Source organism: Thermobia domestica, chromosome 9 (genome assembly GCF_964235325.1).
Source record: "Thermobia domestica chromosome 9, izTheDome1.hap1.1, whole genome shotgun sequence".
In the NCBI taxonomy this organism is placed as follows: Eukaryota; Metazoa; Arthropoda; class Insecta; order Zygentoma; family Lepismatidae; genus Thermobia; species Thermobia domestica.
This window is the reverse complement of record NC_137462.1, coordinates 129473065-129492996: the sequence shown is the minus strand read 5'-3', so window position 1 is coordinate 129492996 and position 19932 is coordinate 129473065. Positions and strand designations below refer to the sequence as shown.

Genomic DNA, 19932 nt, shown 5'->3' with positions numbered 1-19932 from the left:
CATGCTTAAACAAACGGTGGGCATGCATAATAACGAGTTTTCATGAGAAAACGCATACTAACACGTGCAAGATGGCTACCACAAGCAAGAATTGTATCTGTTCCACGTCATTACATGGTGAAGCTAATGGGGCAGCAGGGTGGTGCGTCCATAGAAGGTAGGCAGGATACTACGGTGAGCATGTCAAAAATATTAATCAGTCTAGTTTTGCCTAGACTTACTTTTATATCCATTTTCTATACAGTTTACTGAATTTCATGTGCAGATTTCATCATAGCTTACGAATTTTAAATTAGGTCTTCAGTGAGGCACCAATTAATGCATTAATTTACGATACTATATGTTGATTTGATATGTATATGAAATAATGTTACTATTTATATATACACACAGAGTGCTCCATTTACAATGATAGTAGTAAGTATCTCAGAAATCGTAAAAGGCGGAGAAGCGAAATTTTGTACCAAGAAACCATAGGGAGAGTGACAACGTCCTACGCAGTTTGTAACATCACCAGATGAACGGTGTTGCCAATCCAATATAAAGCTGTTTCTTCAAATGGCACTACGTCAAGTTATTACATACTTCAAATCTACATGTCGAACGAAAACTTAAAATACCACTTTTATTATTCAGTGTTGCAAACTAAGGGTGTTAAAGTATCACAAACATCCAAACTTTGGAATCCCCTATCACATACAGAGCACAACGGAGATAGACAGGGTAATGCACATCGAAAGTGTCTTAGCGTTGAATACCATGTTCATAATATGACTTGTTTCGAATGAACAGAATCGAAGTTACAAGGGCTTGAAATTTTGATTTTTTTAACAATGTTTATTTAAAAAAATGCTTAGATAAGTATAATATCTAGATATTTATATCATTAGCAAATATCAAACAAATCATTTTGCCGTTTACAGCACTTCAATATCTCAAACCGTCCCGGATATTAAAATTGATAAAGTTCGCAACACTGCTTAATTGCTTGTTGTTGTAATTACAACTACTAAAACGTATAAGTGTAATGTTATAAAAGAGAAGAAAAACAACTATCCTTATAAATATTTTCCACAAATACGCCATTTTAAACAGTGTTGTTAATTTTATTAATGTTTTCCATTACATCCGAGTGTGAAGGTTAGCTTCAGTGGAAGACAAAAAGTGGTTGTAATAAAGCAGTGGTTAATTTATGAATTATTTATTAGAAAGAAGATTACGACTTTCTGTGAGTATAGTTTATAAAGCTTTTTACTTTAATAAGTTGTATAGTCATGGAATAATGTTTATACTATCTACCTATATACAGGAACTTACAAATCAACTTACATGCTTTATAACGTATGTTGTGAAAGCTTTGACGATCCTGCATGTGAAGAGGAGTTTTATGTTTTTTCCTTACGAATGACGAATGTAACTTTTTTTTTTTTAAAAAAAAAAGAAGTTAAAAAGGTAAGGCATTTTCATTGAGAACCCTGACCGGCAAGTTTTTACTTTGGTCGTTTTATTCATTTTATTCGAGGCGTGAGAGTCCCGTGTTCGATTACCGGCTGGAGCTCATGTGATTCGGATTCCACGTTAATCAGTAGATCCCGTCTTATATAGCCTCGCTGCTGAAAGGGACGTTAAGCTCACAATCAACTCAACTCATTTTATTCGATTCTACGATTTAGTGATTTGGATCTTTTGTTTCCGGTGTAAGGGTTCGGTTCTTGAGTATAGTCTAGAAGGAGCTGAGCGATTGTAACAAAACTTGCAGGATTCATAGCTCTTCAGTCTACAATAAAAAACTCGAAAAAAATAACATTTTCCACTTGCACATGCAAGGGGAAAAAGGGGGCATGATCCTTAAAAATTGTTCAAGTGTGAGAAACTTACAAATGTTATTATGTGGTACTTCCTGAGATCAGAAATAATTTTAATTTTTATGTTCTTAATTTTCTTATTTGGAGGGAGCATAGGGGCATATTCCCCTATAAATCCTATGATTAAGATCTTGAGTCATTGAACGAAACTTACAGGATTCATACCTTTTCAGTCTACAATATAAAGGCAAAAAATAACATTTTCAATTTGCACATACCAAGGGGGAACGCGGGTATGACCCTAAAAAGATGTGCAAATGTGATAAAACGTACAAATTTTAATGTCGGTAACAGTCCTAAGAACAGAAATAATTTTCGAATTTTTGGTCCTATTTGGAGAGAGCAGAGAAGGCATAATCCCATAAGTTCTATCGTTCGGATCCGAACCATAGGATTTTATGGACGAATATCCCCCTCGGCTCCCTCCAAATAGCAGTAGAAACATTTTAAAAAATATTTTTATTCTCAGGACATTACTCGAATTAAAATTTGAAATTTTTTTCCTATTTGGAATTTTTTCGGTCTTCCCCACAGTCCCCCCTTTGTATTTGCAAATGGAAAATTTAAGTTTTTCGCGGTTTTATTGTTGTTTGATGAGCTGTGGATCCTGCAAATTTCTTTCCAATCGCTGAACTCCTTCTAGGCTAGACACAAGAGCCGAATAATAGGATTTTGTGGAGGAATATGCTCCCTCCAAATACCAGTCAAGAAAATTTTTAAAAATTATTTCTGTTCTGAGGACGTTACTCGGATTAAAATTTGTAAGTTTTGTCTCATTTGGACAAGTTTTGAGGGTCTTGGCCCAGACCCTTCTTTGTATTTGCAAATGGATTTTTTTTTTCGCGGTTTTATTGTTGCCTGATGAATCCTGCAAGTTTCGTTCCAATCGCTCAATTCTTTCTAGGCTAGACCCAAGAACCGAACCCTTACCGAATACGTTGTTAATTTAATGTACGATGTAGTATCACACTTAACAAACTATTTACATAACATTGAAGGGATCTGAACCTCCAGAAGTTTGAGCATTGCATTTATTTAATAAAACCATTATAAAACTAATTTTTACCACTTAGAACTATCCTACATTTGAAGAATTACAATAATTTAACGGATGAAAAATATAAGTATTTCAAAAACCTGAGCCCTGACAAAATGTTTGCTTTACCAGTATGTTGAGTTTATGGCCAATATAATCATTCTTACACTTCTTTTCCTTACAATTCTAGGATTCTATTCTAGAATTAGCTTTTTTTTTTAGTCCAATATTGTTGTTGAATGTTTTGCAAAAATAAAACGAATCCTTACTCTTTTTTTCTTTTCCTTAAGTATACAACCTCCAACTTTTAAAAGAAATGTTAAACTCTTTAACTAAATAAAGTGAAAACGTACATAAAATTGAATATTTCTTTTACTTTCACACTATTTTATCACTTAAATATGTATTTCACTAGTAAATTTCTTCTAATTATCAGTATTCTATAAATCTAAATTATCCTAATGTAAATCTATGTGATACACTTGGATAACCACCACTGAGAGATAATTTTATATTTATTAAACAATTAAAAAAAATATATATATAGACTACGAAATATTTAAGTTATATACTTGAAACTTCAACACAAATTTGTCAGAAAGAGTTTCTCTCCACTCCCAATACATGAATAATTTTGGAAATTTATATGTTTCAGAAAATTAAACTTTTAATTTTGTTTTACCTAGTAAGAAAAAATAATCTTTATTCATGTATCTCAGGTAATAGTAAAGTACGTGGATATAAAATAGCTTGAGTTAATATTAACAGAAATAATATATTTTTAATATAATATTGGAGTAATATAAATGTTGTTGTGTATGTGAAATAACTACATAACTCAGTTAATAACATATTAGCAATTGTTTGTGAGAATTCTCTCCATGCCATTAAATTCCAAATTTCTCTCATCGAGCTCCGCTTGAATTACACGTGAGTCATCTTCTGTCAGGTCTATGCCAGGACGAACACTAACAATTGTGAACTCAAAACCATGGAAATATTGTACTTTAATGCAGTGATCAAATACAACATATCTGTTGTAATCTGCTGCTCTAACTCGAAAAACAATATTTGAAATACAAAATTTTAATTTTTAAAAGTAATATTACATGAAAAGCACCAATATATACCGTGCATACATATGACGAAACATAAACTGAGATAGAACAATGTTACATGACAATCATGTAGTTCTCTCATAGTACACCCTACACCCTATTATTGGTTTCCGGGAGTCGCTGGAAAAGGTTAATTGGCAAAATATGTATTTTTCGGTCATCGGAAAGATTATTCGTAGATAAATACTTATCTTTCGAAGGAAGATAGCTTTCCGTGCGAGGCACCGGTTACGAAATGGAAAGTGTTTTACTTGTGAATTCATACATATTCAGATAAAATTCCAATCACATACTGTTGAAGATAAAATGGTGAAACAAATAATTAGAAATGAAAATTATAAAGAAGAGCGCCGAATAGAGCGCTTTTCTTGCTACACAGGGTTCCCTGGGGACCATCTATAATATGATATACAATTAGAAGAATTATTGAGAAGCAAGCAAGCAACTTTCGTACGAAAGAAGTTTTTCGTATGGATCTTTATTTATGAAATGCTCACCCTTTAATTGAAAGTTTATTTCACTACACACAAACTCGCAATGAAGTGGTATCAGTTTCGTAAACGGTGCACCACACGGAAACATTTTCCTACTGAAGTTGTTTCATTTTCCTTTATCCTTTCATTGATGCATCAGATTACAGGCTAATTAAAACTTTCCGTATAAGTGTACCATCTATACGTACTTTCCGTATGCAACAATATAGGCGGTCAGGATCTCACATACAAATGGACGTATATAACATTAATCTGACGAAGGTAACACACATATATGAACCGGTATGTAATATAAGGAAGACTGTTAGATATGAGTCATCCTGCAACGGCATTATGTAACATCTAAAGGCTGTGCCTATGTAGTATATGGATAACGTGTTTTCCGTACTGGTTTCTGTAGTACGCATAAGGATTCCGTATATTTGTACAATATACCGCTGTCCAGAGAACGAATTTTTCTCAGTGTAGGGCTCTCAGACGTCTTAGTCTAGCCTGCCCAGCTCTAGATTTACATAATGCGTTCTCTCAAAAGTTGATCAACTCATCAAATTTTTCGATTTTTCTCCGAAACTTAATTAAACATAATTCGTGCAATATTTAATAAATAGTGTAATACGAATATATGTACTCTATTCTTACTCTCTTTTGGTGAGTACGTACTATATAAATAATTCTGATTTTCAGCAGAAGGCAAATGCAGAACTTTGACTATTCTGCTAATAAACATATGGAATCCCGGTTTTCAGTGCAAATTTTCATACAATATTCCGGGTTTTTAGTCTGAAAATCTGGGAGTCCTGACCAAAGGTTTATTTTTGATAGAATGTTAAACTTTTTAACTAAATACGAGTGAAAACTTAAATAAAATGAGTTTTTCTTTTACTTTCACATACTATTTCATCACTTAAACTTTTACTGTACTAGTTCATTTCTTTCTAATTACACTTAGAAAAATCCGTTATCCGGACATGGGTATATTGTGCAAATATACGGAATCCTTATGCGTACTACAGAAATCAGGACGGAGCATATGTCATTCATATATACTTTCCTCTCTTAGATATTACATCATGCCGTTGCAGGATGTCTGTCATCTAAGTCTTCCGTACATTACGTAGTATACGTATGTTGCGTACGTGATCTATATGTTCCATACGTCGACCTGTAGCTATGTGAAATCCTGACCGCCTATATACAGTTCTTTCGTTTGTACGAAAAGTACGTTTATTTGTAACACTTATCGGAACGTACGTATAAAATAGATTTTTCAGCTATACGTTTGTTGTATGTTAAATCCAAAAACTACAGAATTTACACAAGTAGCCTATGTTTTTACATGCGCCACATACGTTTGTTTTCTCTGTGTATCAATATTCTACAAATATAAATAGTTCTTATTTAAGTCTATGTTTTACACTTGAATAACCACCGCTCAGAGATAATTTTACCTAGGTTAACTAAGTTTAAACAAAACATACACGAAAGATTTAAGTTATATACTTAAAACTTCAACAGAAATTTGTCAGAACAAGTTTTTCATCCCCTTTCAATACATGTAATAATGAAGAACTATGGAAATTTATTTGTTTCAGTAATTCTGTTTTTGTTTTTCTTCTTCTTGTTCAGATTTCTTTTAATTTTGTTTTAGCTGCTAAGAAAGAAAATAACCTTTATTCATGAGTCTCAGATAATAGTAAAGTACGTAGATATAAAATAGCTTGATGTAAACATAGCAGAAATAATAATATTTTGGTACATAATATCGGAGTAATACAAATGTCGTTGAATAACATGTGAAATAACATGTCATTGGATAATGTAAAATAACATATGATTCAGTTCAAGATATATTAGCAATCGTCTGTGAGAATTCTCTTCATATCATTAATTTCCAAATTTCGGTCATCGAGCTCCGCTTGAATTACCCGTAAATCATCTTCTGTCAAATCTATGCCAGGTCGAACACTAACAATTGTGAACTCAAAACCGTGGAAATCTTGAACTTTAATGCAGTGATCAAAGACAACATATCTGTTGGGATCTGCTGCTGTTACTCGAAAAACAATCTCTGAAATTAAAAAAAAAAAAATCGAATAGTTAAAAGTAATATTACATGAAAAGCGAGAATACATGTTGAGATACATGTTGCGAGTATATACAAACATGTTGAGATAGAAACATAAATTGAGATAGACAATCGCACACATGACACATCGAATACAGTCATATACTTCTCTCACAATGCTCCTTATTATTGGGTCCCGGGCTTCACTCGAAAACATTGATTGGCCAAACATGTATTTTCTCGTCATTGGAAAGATTATACGTAGATAAATTAAGATCTTTCGCAGGAGAAAAGCTTTTCGTGCGCCGTTTCCGAAATGGTCAGCGTTTTACTTGTGAACTCATTCACATTCGGATAAAAGTCAAATTACTTAAAATCACAAACTGCTGAAGATAAAATGTGAAACAAAAAATTAGATATAAAATTATCAAGAAGAGCGCCAAATATAGCGCTTTTCTTGCCGCACAGGGCTCTCTTTTATGAAGCCCTGGGGACCATCTAAAATTTGTTGCGCCATTAATAGGATTATGGAGAAGCAAGCATCTTTTGTGCGAAAGAAGGTTTTGGTACGGGTCATCATTTATAAAATGCCCGCCATTTAATTGAGAGGTTATCTGACTACACAAAAATTTCTAATGAAATTGTGTCAGTTTCGAAAAGACGGTGCAACACTCTGAAAATGTTACTCTAATAAAGTAGTTCCTTTACATTGATGTATCAAGTTACAGTCCTTACTAGTTAAAATTTTCAGGTAGTCACAAGGTACAATGATAAGGGACCCTTTGGGCAAATCATAACAAACCATTCGATACCCATTCTGTAATTTCCAGGTGTAAAAGTGAATCTGAAAAGGTAGAGGGATGTATGACGTCACGCTGTCCCTAATGCCTATCTTTGCTCATTGTTAGTTTTTGGAAGCGGGAGAACGCCATTGAAAACTTTTGGAAGTGGCGTAACGGCGTCCTCGCGCGTCCCCCTTACTTTTACACCTGGCCATTGCTATAACCATGTTTTTTTCTTAACCTCTTTCTATCTAGCAGTGCGTGATTTATAACAATTCATGTTTTGTGTGAACGTGCAGTCCGAAACAATATTAAATATGGGTTGGAGCTATAATTTCTTATACTTCCAACCTATACTTAATATTAACCTATACCTATAGATTCTGACTGTACATGAACTCACAAGTAAATTGTGATAATTTCATAAACAGCGCCCCACATAAAACCCTTTAACCTGAATCACAAGGTAATTTATTCATACACTCAAAGACGTGTGTGTATATACGTATCCAACACATACAGAGCATATATGTCGATATATATGCCCTGTGTGTGTTGGATACATATAAATGATATTTGTACTTACAATTAAGTGACTATCCCTAAAAAATACACGATGTTCTTGAGTTTCTTAAATAGGCAAATGTTAAATAAAGAAGCTAAAAATCTACAATAAATTGCGAAAATTATGTAGTTACTATTGCAGATACGATCGCCTGCATTAAGTAAATGTAGCATAGATATATAAATCTAAAGCCCAAACAAAATATTAAATTGAGAAAAGAAGAATTAAAGTTCCAACCCTGAACCGAACTCCAGGTCCTTAGAGCTGTGAAGCTATCCTAAACATTAACGAGGCACAATACACAGATAATGAATTTAGTTTATATTAACAAAACACTGTAATGGTTTTTTTTTTTTTTTTTTTTTTTACTTTCAAATGACTCACTTGGTAGACCACTAAAAATATAAAATATTGAAATAATAACCCACCTTTAAATGTTTCTTATATTGTTTAAGGATCTAACTAAAGAATTTTACATTCAAATCGGATCAAGTTTTCTCATTGTATAAAAAAATATGTGCTCATGGCTAAGCGGTTAACGTACACACCTTTGACGTGGAGGATCTAGGTTCAATTCCTCGCGGGAGTTCATGTGGTTCAAATTCCATGTTTAAGCTCTAAGTCCACGTCTCATGTAGCCTCGCTGCTGAAAGGGACTGTAATCAAATCAAATCAAAAAATACGAGAACAAGAGCAGTGGTCTAATCAAGATCCCATCAACAATAATAAAATAATGGATTGGTTTACTCGCAGCGAGTTAAGGAATTTGCTCAAAACGACCAGATTGACTTATTAAATACACGACTGTATTTAACACGACTCAGTTAGAATAAAGGAAAATACAACATATAAAATATTATTATATCACAGCTTCCCAAACATCTGCTCTGTGTACAATAATAGTTGCTGGATGCCTAAGCTAATGAATTATCTCCCAAAATATCATTTACACATAAAAAATATTTATACTGAAAGACACTAAGCAGAATAAAAGTTACAAGGGAGAGCCAAGCATTCAGCATCTTTATAAACCATTACTATAGAAATGTAGTAAATAAAACACCCATGAAAATGATTAAGAAAACTATAACGCCAAAAACTTACGCTATAATGATGCAGGAAAGCTTTAAATTTAAGATCATTGCTGAATTCCAAAAACGATTTGATAAGGGATATACTATATTTATATATTGTACATCAGAAAATATTTTTTTTTTAAATGATGACTTATAGGGCCTTATGCAAAGTCATTTTGACGTATGATTAGCGTTATATTAAAACCTGACTACTGCAGCAAACATTTGTTAGTCGAACTCTTTAGTATGGCACTAATCACGTGTCAGAACGACTCTGCATAAGGCTCAAAGTCTTTAAAGTAATCACATAGTATTTAAAAGTTATAAGTAAAACTTTTGTGTGTGTAGGTAGTCATAGGTAATGGGACAAACGACAGGACAAAATGAAATGAACGTGAAACTTTGTAAAATTTGGTTTAGTGATGAACCCTCTTTTGGAGGGATAACTTAGGACTATTTTAAGACTCCATGTGTTGTAATATTCTAACTGCCATTCTGAACATACACACATAAAAAGAAAGTAAAAATTAAATCAAATTTGTTTCCTATACAGCACTCTCATTCACTGAGAAATCGAATACTGTAGTAACATAATCTGTGCTATTGATTTCAATATTAAAATACATTCGGATTACCGTTTATGTATTACAACTCGCTCATTCTTAAACGGATCACTTCCTTCTCCCCGTAACGTCCAGCAGAGGAGAAAAGGAAACACCCCAAACAAGTTGAAATTAAGCATCATATTTCCAGGGGAATGGGATTCTAATTGTAGAAATTTCTCGAGACTTCATATTGATAAAAATTTTCCTTGAAGACAAAGGTCAATCTTCCCACACTTAGGTTTCAATTATATTCAAAGAAGAATCTTGTGTTTAGGCATTGCAATAATCCGGAAGTTACGACGACTGCCATGCAGACTTCTGATTACTTTAATCAAAAACATAGCTTAATCGACCAAAAGCAGCCTCTTTTATCAACTTCAGTAAGGCACTTCAACATGGTGCTTAATAAGTCATAAGTGACGATGTAGGGTATAGCGAAATTTCAACTATGCCGCTAAATTAGAATAATAAAATGTTAACAATTTACGTGGTTTATAAATTTACGGTACTCAACCGGTATCTTCTTTGAAGACATGTTTAAAATCATACCTTTTCTTTGATACCTTTTCTTTTCTTTTCTTACGGTATCTTCTTTGAAGACATGTTTAAAATCATACCTTTTCTTTTAAATGCATGGAGCTTTGAAATGTAACTCGTTGTTCTAATTCAACTGCTCACAATGTACGCCAAAACTTATGGGAATCCGAGGAGTGAAGGTTAAAATTCTGTGTTCAAAACAGCATTATAGTCATTCAGGAGATGACCGATAGTTGGGGAATACCGACACTTCTAAGCTTAAAGTGCTGTCAATTTTACTTGGAAGAGAAGAAGTTGGCTTAATCAGTACTAAGTGAAACTGTGGGGTGTATGGAATGTATATCTGTAAAATCTTAAAAATAAGTAAAATAATTTGACTAGAAAGGTCTAGGTTTATAAGGTAAGGTGTGAGAGATATGTGAGAAGTCAAGAGCCATTGTAAAATTTGAGTATGTTTTATTAAGCACTTGTTTGGAAGCAAAAGTTGTATTGTTCAGCACTCATGGTGGACAACATATAGCTGAAAGTTGTGCAAGCACAGGTAGTTGGTTCATCAGTGTGCAGTATTTCTAACTTGCAAAAAATATAGTTAAGTGTAGCATATACATTCGGGGTACTATCGACACTCACATTTGGGGCACGTTCGACAGATGCTTCGCCCCCTTCCGTTGTGATTAATAATAACTATATATCAAAAATACTACATTAGTATTAACATATAGAAAATAAAATGTCTATTATCCTTTTTCCATTGCATGAGATTCTCCTGGAATTTAGGAATATGTCAGTAGCCATAGAGGCCGTAAAGAATGCAATGCTACTTGCTACTGCTTCAAGAGCTTTTCAAGTCCCTCGGATACATTACGTGACAGGTTATTCAAAGTTAACTGCAAAAACATTTTGGTGAATATATAGCATTTACTGAAAAAGACGAACACGCACTAGAAGAAAAGTTAATTATATTAGACGGGTATGGTTCATCCAATAAAATGAGATGTGGTACTGTAAAGCGGAAGACAATAGAAAACTAAAGGGAAAGGAACGATAGATCCTGATGGAAGGGATGTGAAGAACACTTTCTTCTTCCACTCTATATTTCATTCAACCTAATTATTTCTACTTGTAAATTCTCCAATAAATGGAAAATAACAAAGTTTGTCCCATTCCTAAGTCTAATAATGGTAAAGATATTCAAAATTATAGGCCTGTATCAATATTGAGTACTTTTGCTAAAGTGTTTGAATCTATTCTTTATAAACGGATTGAAAACCACATAAAACTATCAATTTCAGAATACCAGCATGGTTTCGTCCAGGGCAGATCAACAGTCACAAATCTCAGTATTCTTAACAATTTTATAGCAAGCATCCTAGATCAAGGTGGTACACTATACACGGTACATATACACCTATTTTGCGAAAGCATTTGATAGAGTAAATCACAAGGTACTAATAGAGAAACTTCGTCAATTTAACTTCTCCGCAGAGTTAATTGGGCTGTTCAAGTCGTATTTGAGAGACCAAAGGCAGTTCGTTGTATATAACGGATACAAGTCAGCCGAATACTTGCAACTATCTGGTATTCCACAAGGGTCAAATTTGGGTCCTCTACTATTTGTTATATAATTATAAATGATGTATAACGTATTCCCACAAATTGTTGTATGCCGATCTCAAACTTTTTAGATGTATAAATTCCATAAATGACTGTAATCAACTTCAACAAGATATAAATTCAGTAGTGAAATGGTGTCAAAGTAATTTATTGAATGTAAATATTAGTAAATGTAAAATCATGAGTATTACAAAACGTAAAAAAACAGTGCAATTTAAATATTCAATTAATGATACTCAACTACCCGTTGTAAGTACTGTCAATGATTTAGGAGTAATGTATGATACGAAATTTACATTTGAACCTCGTATTGATAACATAATAAATGAAGCGACCAGAAATCTTGGGTTTATTCTAAGAATTAGTGGGGAGTTTCGTAAACCTGCCACTCTTCAAAAATTGTATCAAACTTACTTTCGATCCAAACTCGAATACGCGACGCTTGTATGGAACCCAGATACAAAAACTAACTCACTAAAAATAGAAAACATCCAGTCCAAATTTCTTAGATATCTTGTATATAAGGAAACAAACATTTTCCCAAGAACTGGAAACTCTAATTCATTAAATAGGAAGTTTGAAACTCTAACCCTCAAAGAAGAACGTTATCTGACATGATATTTTTATATAAGATACTTAATAATAAGCTAGACTGCAACGAATTGCTTTCGAGCTTTCAAATAAACGTACCAGGTAGAAAAACACGTCCAGAAAACTATAACTTCTTTTATTATGCAAAAGCAAGGACGAATATCCTAAATAAGTCGCCAACATGGAGGATTAGTGAAACCTACAACAGACTCTTAAAAATGACAAATAATATAGATATTTATGCTGATTGCTTCACAAGGTTTAAAAGGGAAATTGTAAATATATTATTTCATGAAAGATGAACACTGTAATTGGGTATAATACCTGTTGTGTTCTGTCTCAATAAATAAATAGTGCCAGACTTTTAACATCTGCACAGAAAATAGTAAAATAGAAAAACCAAAAAGTAGTGATACATAAAAGAAAGTACAGACATAAAAATGTTGCAAAACACAGTAACAAAAATGAGAAAACTTAAAAAGAAAATTATTGTGCTATCTGCCGAGGTTAGTTTACGGCAAAAGCAATCCCTCTGATTGAGTTCATTGTAGAAAATACTTTCAGCTGTTTAACGAGGACTGTGTTCTTCATCCAGACGATCCCTTCTTTATGTGTCAATAATGTGAAATCTCAGTCAAATATGAGTACAATGTTCGCTCTTTCCTGTATATGAAGCTAACACTAATATTTTAATTTATAACCATACCTTTGATAACATATGATTAACATAAATTAACAAATACTTTCCATGAAGTACAGAGTTTTTGTGCTCTTTGCACTAGCTGACATTAGCATATTATTTTTAAAAAGAAATTCTTGTTTCAAATATTTCTTGTAACTGAACAAATTTTGCTATTATTCTTTCCCTCATTTGTAACTCCGTGACATTTTTTAATATTTTCCGGAGCTGCCAATAAAGGTATTCTACATTCCTAAACCGTGTTTGTTTAAAGCACATGAACTACTTTACAAACAGTAATGTGCGTTGTGGAATTATTAGTGACATTATCATAGTACGTAAGGTTTCAATGTTGATGTCGGTATTACCCCAACAACCTGTCGGTCTTTCCCATAGGATTGGGGTAGTCCGACACTTCTCCATTGTTCATTTCAATTGTGGCTCCACAGCCACACAATGCTTTTGTGTGACATGTATTATATCTGTCAACTAGTTGAAATAATATACTTAACCCTGGGCTATAATTCGTTTCTTTAATAATTCATTACAATCTTGTAATAGTGCTAATGTCCTTAGGGTGTCGGTATTGCCCCAAATGACCATATACGTACATTAGTTGCCAAGAGCACGCGCGAAACCAAAGGAGAGAATGGAAGCAAGTTTAAATAGCCAATGAACATTTTTAAGATAAATTGCTTACATGGTAATTCCCAGAAATGGAAGGGATAAAACTAACTGAAATGCCTGGTACGAAGGTTTGAAGGATTAAACAGGGAAACTATTTTAAAATATGTACATTATTCGAAAGAACCAAGTAACGGTGAGGATAATTTAGAAAAATACGAAATACGAAACTTACGGACAAAAAAAGGGGAAATTTTCTCGGATATATAATATGTTGAGACAAGAAAACATAAAATGATTTCTTTTCTGAGAATTGTTTTGTTTAAAAAACTAAACATATGCCGAATAAAATTTGAAAGAAGTCATGTTCATTCCAAACTAAAAAAATTTTAAAAAATGTAAAGCTCTAGTGACATGAACGAGCAGAATTCAGAAAATTGCGAGAAAAAATGTTAAAAATGTTATAATATAGAATCGTAGAAATACCGAAACGTAACTAGCCTGAAAGAGTATAAATTCACCCCCGCACCACCCGCCCCAACACACATACAATGCACATACACAAAACCGGGCTTCAACTTTCGCCTATTCAAGATTCGCCTAATACCTCCTACTTATGCAAACGTCAATCGAAGCAATGACTCAGAGTTGATTTTCTTATTAAGCGAAATTTGAACTTTTTTACAAACTTGATTTAGCTCGCATACGTTGGTAGTCCTGCACCTTACTGATAGTTAACATTTCTTCTTCAAACTATTTTTGCACTCTTTTTAAATAGTCCAGTATGTATGTGAAAATTTTGAGAAACCCAGCAAAAATTATTAGCTTAATGAAACTTTCAGAATAGTTTCCTTTCATCAAGTAGACTAACATCCTAAAAGTCCCCGAACATCTCACTTGAGCTCATCCAATATGGCTGTAATATCCAATTTGGCCGCCACCATCTATAGAACAATTATGTTTTTCTTGATTTCTTACACTCCTAGGTTCACTTCTACTTTCTTGGAGCTTGTAATAAAATAATTTGTAAATAAGATTTCCTGTGTTTGATATATAATTCAACTCTGTCTACAAGTGATAGAGTAGGTTTGTATTGCTTAACCTTTTACCTGTTTTCTTCAAGCGTATTTTTCTGATTATACATACAATATTTATAAATAAAATAATAAAGAAAATATGTCAAACTCTCCATAACTACAATAATTAATATGTACAGCATATGGTACATTTCAGAATAATGGGACATATACGGAAGATTCTCTAAACTTATTTTGCAAAATAATCCGTAGAGAAATTGTTATTTAATCAAAATTAAGTTTTTATAAAAGATAGAAATAATTTTTAACACATAGAAGACACACAAATTAACCCATCCCTGGCACGGTTCATTGCTGAGACATAAATGATACTGTTGGCTTGAATTAGATTTACTGCTGCTTCAGATGAAAAGTGTAATTGAAACAACGAGTTTTAAGGAGAGCGTTTAAATTTTAGTAATTAAGGTTTCATATAGGTCTAATAAACTCTGCTTCTTTCAGAATAGGAAGGGTACCTATTACACTGAAAAACTAAAGGAAAAAAAAGAAAGAACTTCGAAAGATTCATAAAGATAACGTATTATTGGAGAGTAGTTCAACACTAAGATAACACCAATATGGCACTTTCAGCCTGTTGTTCTTTGATTTCTAGAATGTAATTTCCTTACAATTAACGCACATATCTGATTAAAACAATCTCGAACATCATTTTCTCCGATTCCCAATCAATTGCTGAAGTATCTTGCTTCAGCCAAGCTTGTTCCTAATGATACATCTTCACAACGTGTCGTCTGCTCGCACTTGCTCTTATGGGTAAAACTGAGGAAAAGTGACTGGTGTGAGATAAGTCTTCTGTATGTGAAATATCGACAGAAAGCCAGTGCGTCACCATCAAGCGATGCATGAAATGTAATTGGAAATGTTATCCCACTTTTAGTAGTTCTTCAGAATTTGTAATGGGTATGTTGAATACATTCACAAACTGTTGCAATTGACTGTCTATCTCTCGAGTAGTTTCTAACAAGTTTTCTTCCATTTCTTGAACAGAGGCAATGTCGTGTCGCTTCCTGAAAATGGACGTAAAAACAGTTTAACATGATCCATGTTTACTTGTGTATTTTCATGTATTTAAACATTTTGGCTGGTTGATGAAATCTGTCTTCAGTATGCAAGAGTTAAAAAATCAGAAAAATACGCTTGAAAGAAACAGATATAAGATTAAGCGACGCAAGCCTACTCTATCGTTTGTAACTTTATATCTGCGATGCAAGGGCGCCCACAAAGGGGGGCTATGACGCAAACTGCGTCATTGAAATATTGGGGGGGATAAAATCTATATAAATATGTTTGAGGGGGTGTAAAAATTAATCGAAAAGATTTTTTTTTTTTCATGGAAGAACACCTACGGATAGGCAATTGAGGGGAGTGCGTCATGGACATGAGGGGGCTGGGCACCACTGCAGAGATGTATCATATATCAAATAAAAGGAAACTTTATTTACAAAATATTTTGTTATAAGTTTCAAGACTGTATAATTGAACCAAAGGTATGAAATCACGGTAAATATAATATTTTACTTTACTTTGGCAAACTAAATAGGTGTTTTTAATGCATTTTTGAATAGTATAAATTAATTTCTTTTGTATATTTTATAATGATGAACCTTCACACAATTTACTGAAAATAAGAATTTTACATGTTATTAAAGTATACTTACGTTCTTAATTGTGTCTTCTACGTCCAAAGCGCCTAATTTTTAAACACTTTCCATTACGACCCCGTCGATAGCCAACCTTACACATAACAATGGGAGCAGGAGAAAGATGATGGTCAGGCCTCGCCGGTCTATCAACGTAAGACGGAACAACTATTGGTACCTCTTGTAAACTACGCCTATCCGGTTGCTCAGACTGGGGATAATAACGATTGAAGTGCAACCGTTCACAATCTGTCTTTCGTGTCAAAAAAATAACCAACGCAAATAAAACAAAGAATGGAATTTGTGAAAACATAATCAAAATCTCTGTCTTGGTTCTGCTCCCGAATCTATTTATGGTGCGTAATTCAAATGAAAAGATATGCAATAGCACGTTTAAACACGAAGTATTCTTGTCATTTGAGATACTGGCAAATGTTTTAGTGGTTAGTATGTCAATCAAATGAGATACGCCTATTTTTATTTTGTTTCTTTGTTAACCACATCTTCCGAGGAACTCGGAAAAACCATTTCCTTTCCGTTAGATTATGTTCCGTTGCTTAAGTTTGAATACGATAATGCGTTTGTTAATGTAAGTTTTACTAAAGTAAACATTTTCAGATTCCTGTCTGTAAAAATAGCTGCTAAAGCATGAATGCAAATAAGCAACAAAATTTTACTAGCCCATCAAAGAAAGCTGCTAGCCCACATCCCAAATAGAAATCATTTATTTACCTTGAAAATAAATAATAGTGATATTAAAAACTCGCCCGCACCGATGAACCATTCACCCTGGGCGAGTGGTTATTTGCATCCCTGTGCTAATGCTTCCGTCAAGAAAAGACAAATCAAGAAATAAAGTTTTGTAGTAGTATCATTCGCTTCGAGGGGACACGGTGCCTGAGTGGATGAGCCCTTACCTCTGGTGTTTCGGGTTCCTGGTTCGATCGCCGGTGAAATAAGTTTGAGGCCGACAATATCGTGCTCGTGAGTTTTCTCGGGGTACTCCCGATTCCTCCCACTTTCTCATTTGGCCAATTCTTCCATCATCATTCACTCGCTTAATCATCGTCTCCCTTAGCCTAAGCGGCATAGCCGTGGGATCTTAAACACTAAGGTTTCATTTCATTTCATTTTCATCTCGCTTCGATTCTCGGAGAATTCTTTCTCGTTTTGATTCTCGGCAAGCCTTTTTCCGTCTGTTATCGAAAATTTTCTCGTCTGCTTTTGTAAATTTATGAACAAAATTTATATCCTGCTTTTCTTAACTTCATCTAGACGTTGTCATATTCCTTCCGCGTTGTGAGTGGTCTACTAAAGGTGTGATATAATAATAGTCAAACCAGATTATTAATGATATCCTTAAGAGGCCTCATCACTGCGAAATTAAAATACCGCTAATTTTACAGTAATTATGTGATATCTTCAAATAAATAAAAGATAATCGAAAAGTGGAACAAGACCTCCCTAGACAATATTATTTTGCGTGAGATACCGTTATCATGACTCATTTATCTGCTTTCGATTTCCAGCCATATTGAAAATCGGCATTTATTTTCGCGTTTCTAAATAACTGCAAACGGAAAGCTACTAGGTGACTCGTGATAACGGTACCTCATGCAAAATAACATCGTCTAGGGAGGTCTTGATCCACTTTTCGATCATCGTTTATCTATTTGAAGATATCACATAATTAATGTAAAATTAGCGGTATTTTAATTTCGCAGTGATAGGGACTCTTAAACGTTGCATATCTTTAAACGTTTAAAAATACTGTTCGTTATGTTTGTACAATCCTTTATCAATTTATAGTTTTTATAATGTGAATTATTTAACATTTAAAAATGTTTTAGATCTAAAAGTCGTTTGAATTAGTTTTGACCACCTGACTCGAGGAATTGCTCGTCTCGTGTCATAAAATTTATATTTATATTTTAACCAGCTGATATTCAATAGTATTGTTCCTTGATAAAAGATTTTTCTATTACTTAGTTTAATTAATCGCTACAATTGATCGCTATTTAATACTTTAAACATTTGCTACCAGGTGCCCCGATTTCAATTCTATTACAATCTCATTCATTAAACAAAATACATATTTCTGTTCTAATTGGTCACTTATAATTGACAAACTATTCACTGACACATGAACAAAACTTGACTTTCTGTATGTCTGGGCTTGGCGCCGGTCTAAACTCAACAGTGAGGTTTTCTTTCTGTGACAACGAAATTTATGTATCCAAACGTTTTACCTGAATAAAGTAAAGCAAAATTGCAGGCATTTTAGCTAACGTTACTGAAAAGAAAGAAAAAAATCACTGCAATGATAATATTATATATTACCAATGTACGTACATGGTAATCCATTATTATATTCCTATTTGTAATTCAATTATTTTTATTTAATAATAATAATAATAATAATAATAATAATAATAATAATAATAATAATAATAATAATAATAATAATAATAATAATAATAATAATAATAATAATAATAATGTTGAAACTATTTTATATTATATTATACAATTATTATGACATAGAAAAATATTAAATTACTTATTTAGTTACTGAATATTAATAATGAATATGCAAAATGCTAGCAAAGGTCCTAGTTCTATCCATGCTGGGGTAGCACCAAGGTAGGAAAAGTGACAATAGCTAGGAATAGTTAAAAGATGGTGAACACAGAAGAAAGGGGAAACAAATGACAGTAAAGGAAAAACGTTTTATGAGAATTTGATGCAGACAGGTTGGGTTACCTCAGCGAAAAATGCCGGGCTTCTAAAGAGTTGTTATTGAAAAAGCTAGAACTGACCTTTCCCCTTCGTTGCTTTGAAATCCCAAAATGTCTCTGAGGCAACATCATTTTGTTTCTGGTTTGTCGTATAGTTCAGAATGATGTATCATTAAGCTACAATAACAACCAAATATAACATCTTGTCGATTTATTTGTATTAAGGAACTGTGACATGAGGACAAAGTTCGATCGAATCCATAGTTATAAAAGAGTAATTAGAGACCTTTTGAATAACATACTGTGGTCAAAGGGAGCCGTGTTACATGTGTTAACCAATTTCCACAACTATCATGAATGCATTCCTAGTGTATGAAAGCTGGTTTTAGCAGTTAAAATATCGTAATGAATTCCGGAATCATCCTGTGGTGAAATACACATAGTAATAACTCCTTTTGGCGCATACATACGACTTCGCGATTAGATGAGTTCAGAGAGAGGAGTAATTGCGGTAGATGTTTTGGGTGATTCCATTGTTGCAGACTGCAACAATATGAAGAATAAACACCTCATATGAGCCTCATTTCCCTCTGATATTAAAAGAATATTTTGAAAATGAATTTTAATAGCAGAATTGTTAAGTGTCGCGGAAGTATCGAATGACCGGCGAGACCCTGATTTTATGTCACGAACAAAATTACATCACTCTTATGTTGTACAGTATCAAAACAAGTAGCATCAATTTTCACGCCAAACTACGAGTATTCTAAATTTGACAGTATAAAGGTAACCAAGAAAGATCTGTC

At 33.3% G+C, this 19932-nt stretch overlaps 1 protein-coding gene across 3 annotated transcripts in view; it reads right to left on the bottom strand.

Moving 5' to 3' along the window:
- Positions 1–3437: 3437 nt before the first annotated feature.
- The window catches only part of LOC145695015 (uncharacterized), a 51551-nt gene continuing 35056 nt past the window's right edge, over positions 3438–19932 (bottom strand). For all 3 annotated transcript variants that reach the window (XR_014133104.1, XR_014133103.1, XM_081771841.1), the window contains one exon: positions 3438–6581. Coding sequence is in view for 1 of the 3 variants with exons in the window: in XM_081771841.1 (XP_081627967.1) it covers positions 6364–6581 (218 nt within the window). In the remaining 2 variants the exon portion in view is untranslated. The remainder of the gene's footprint in view (positions 6582–19932) is intronic.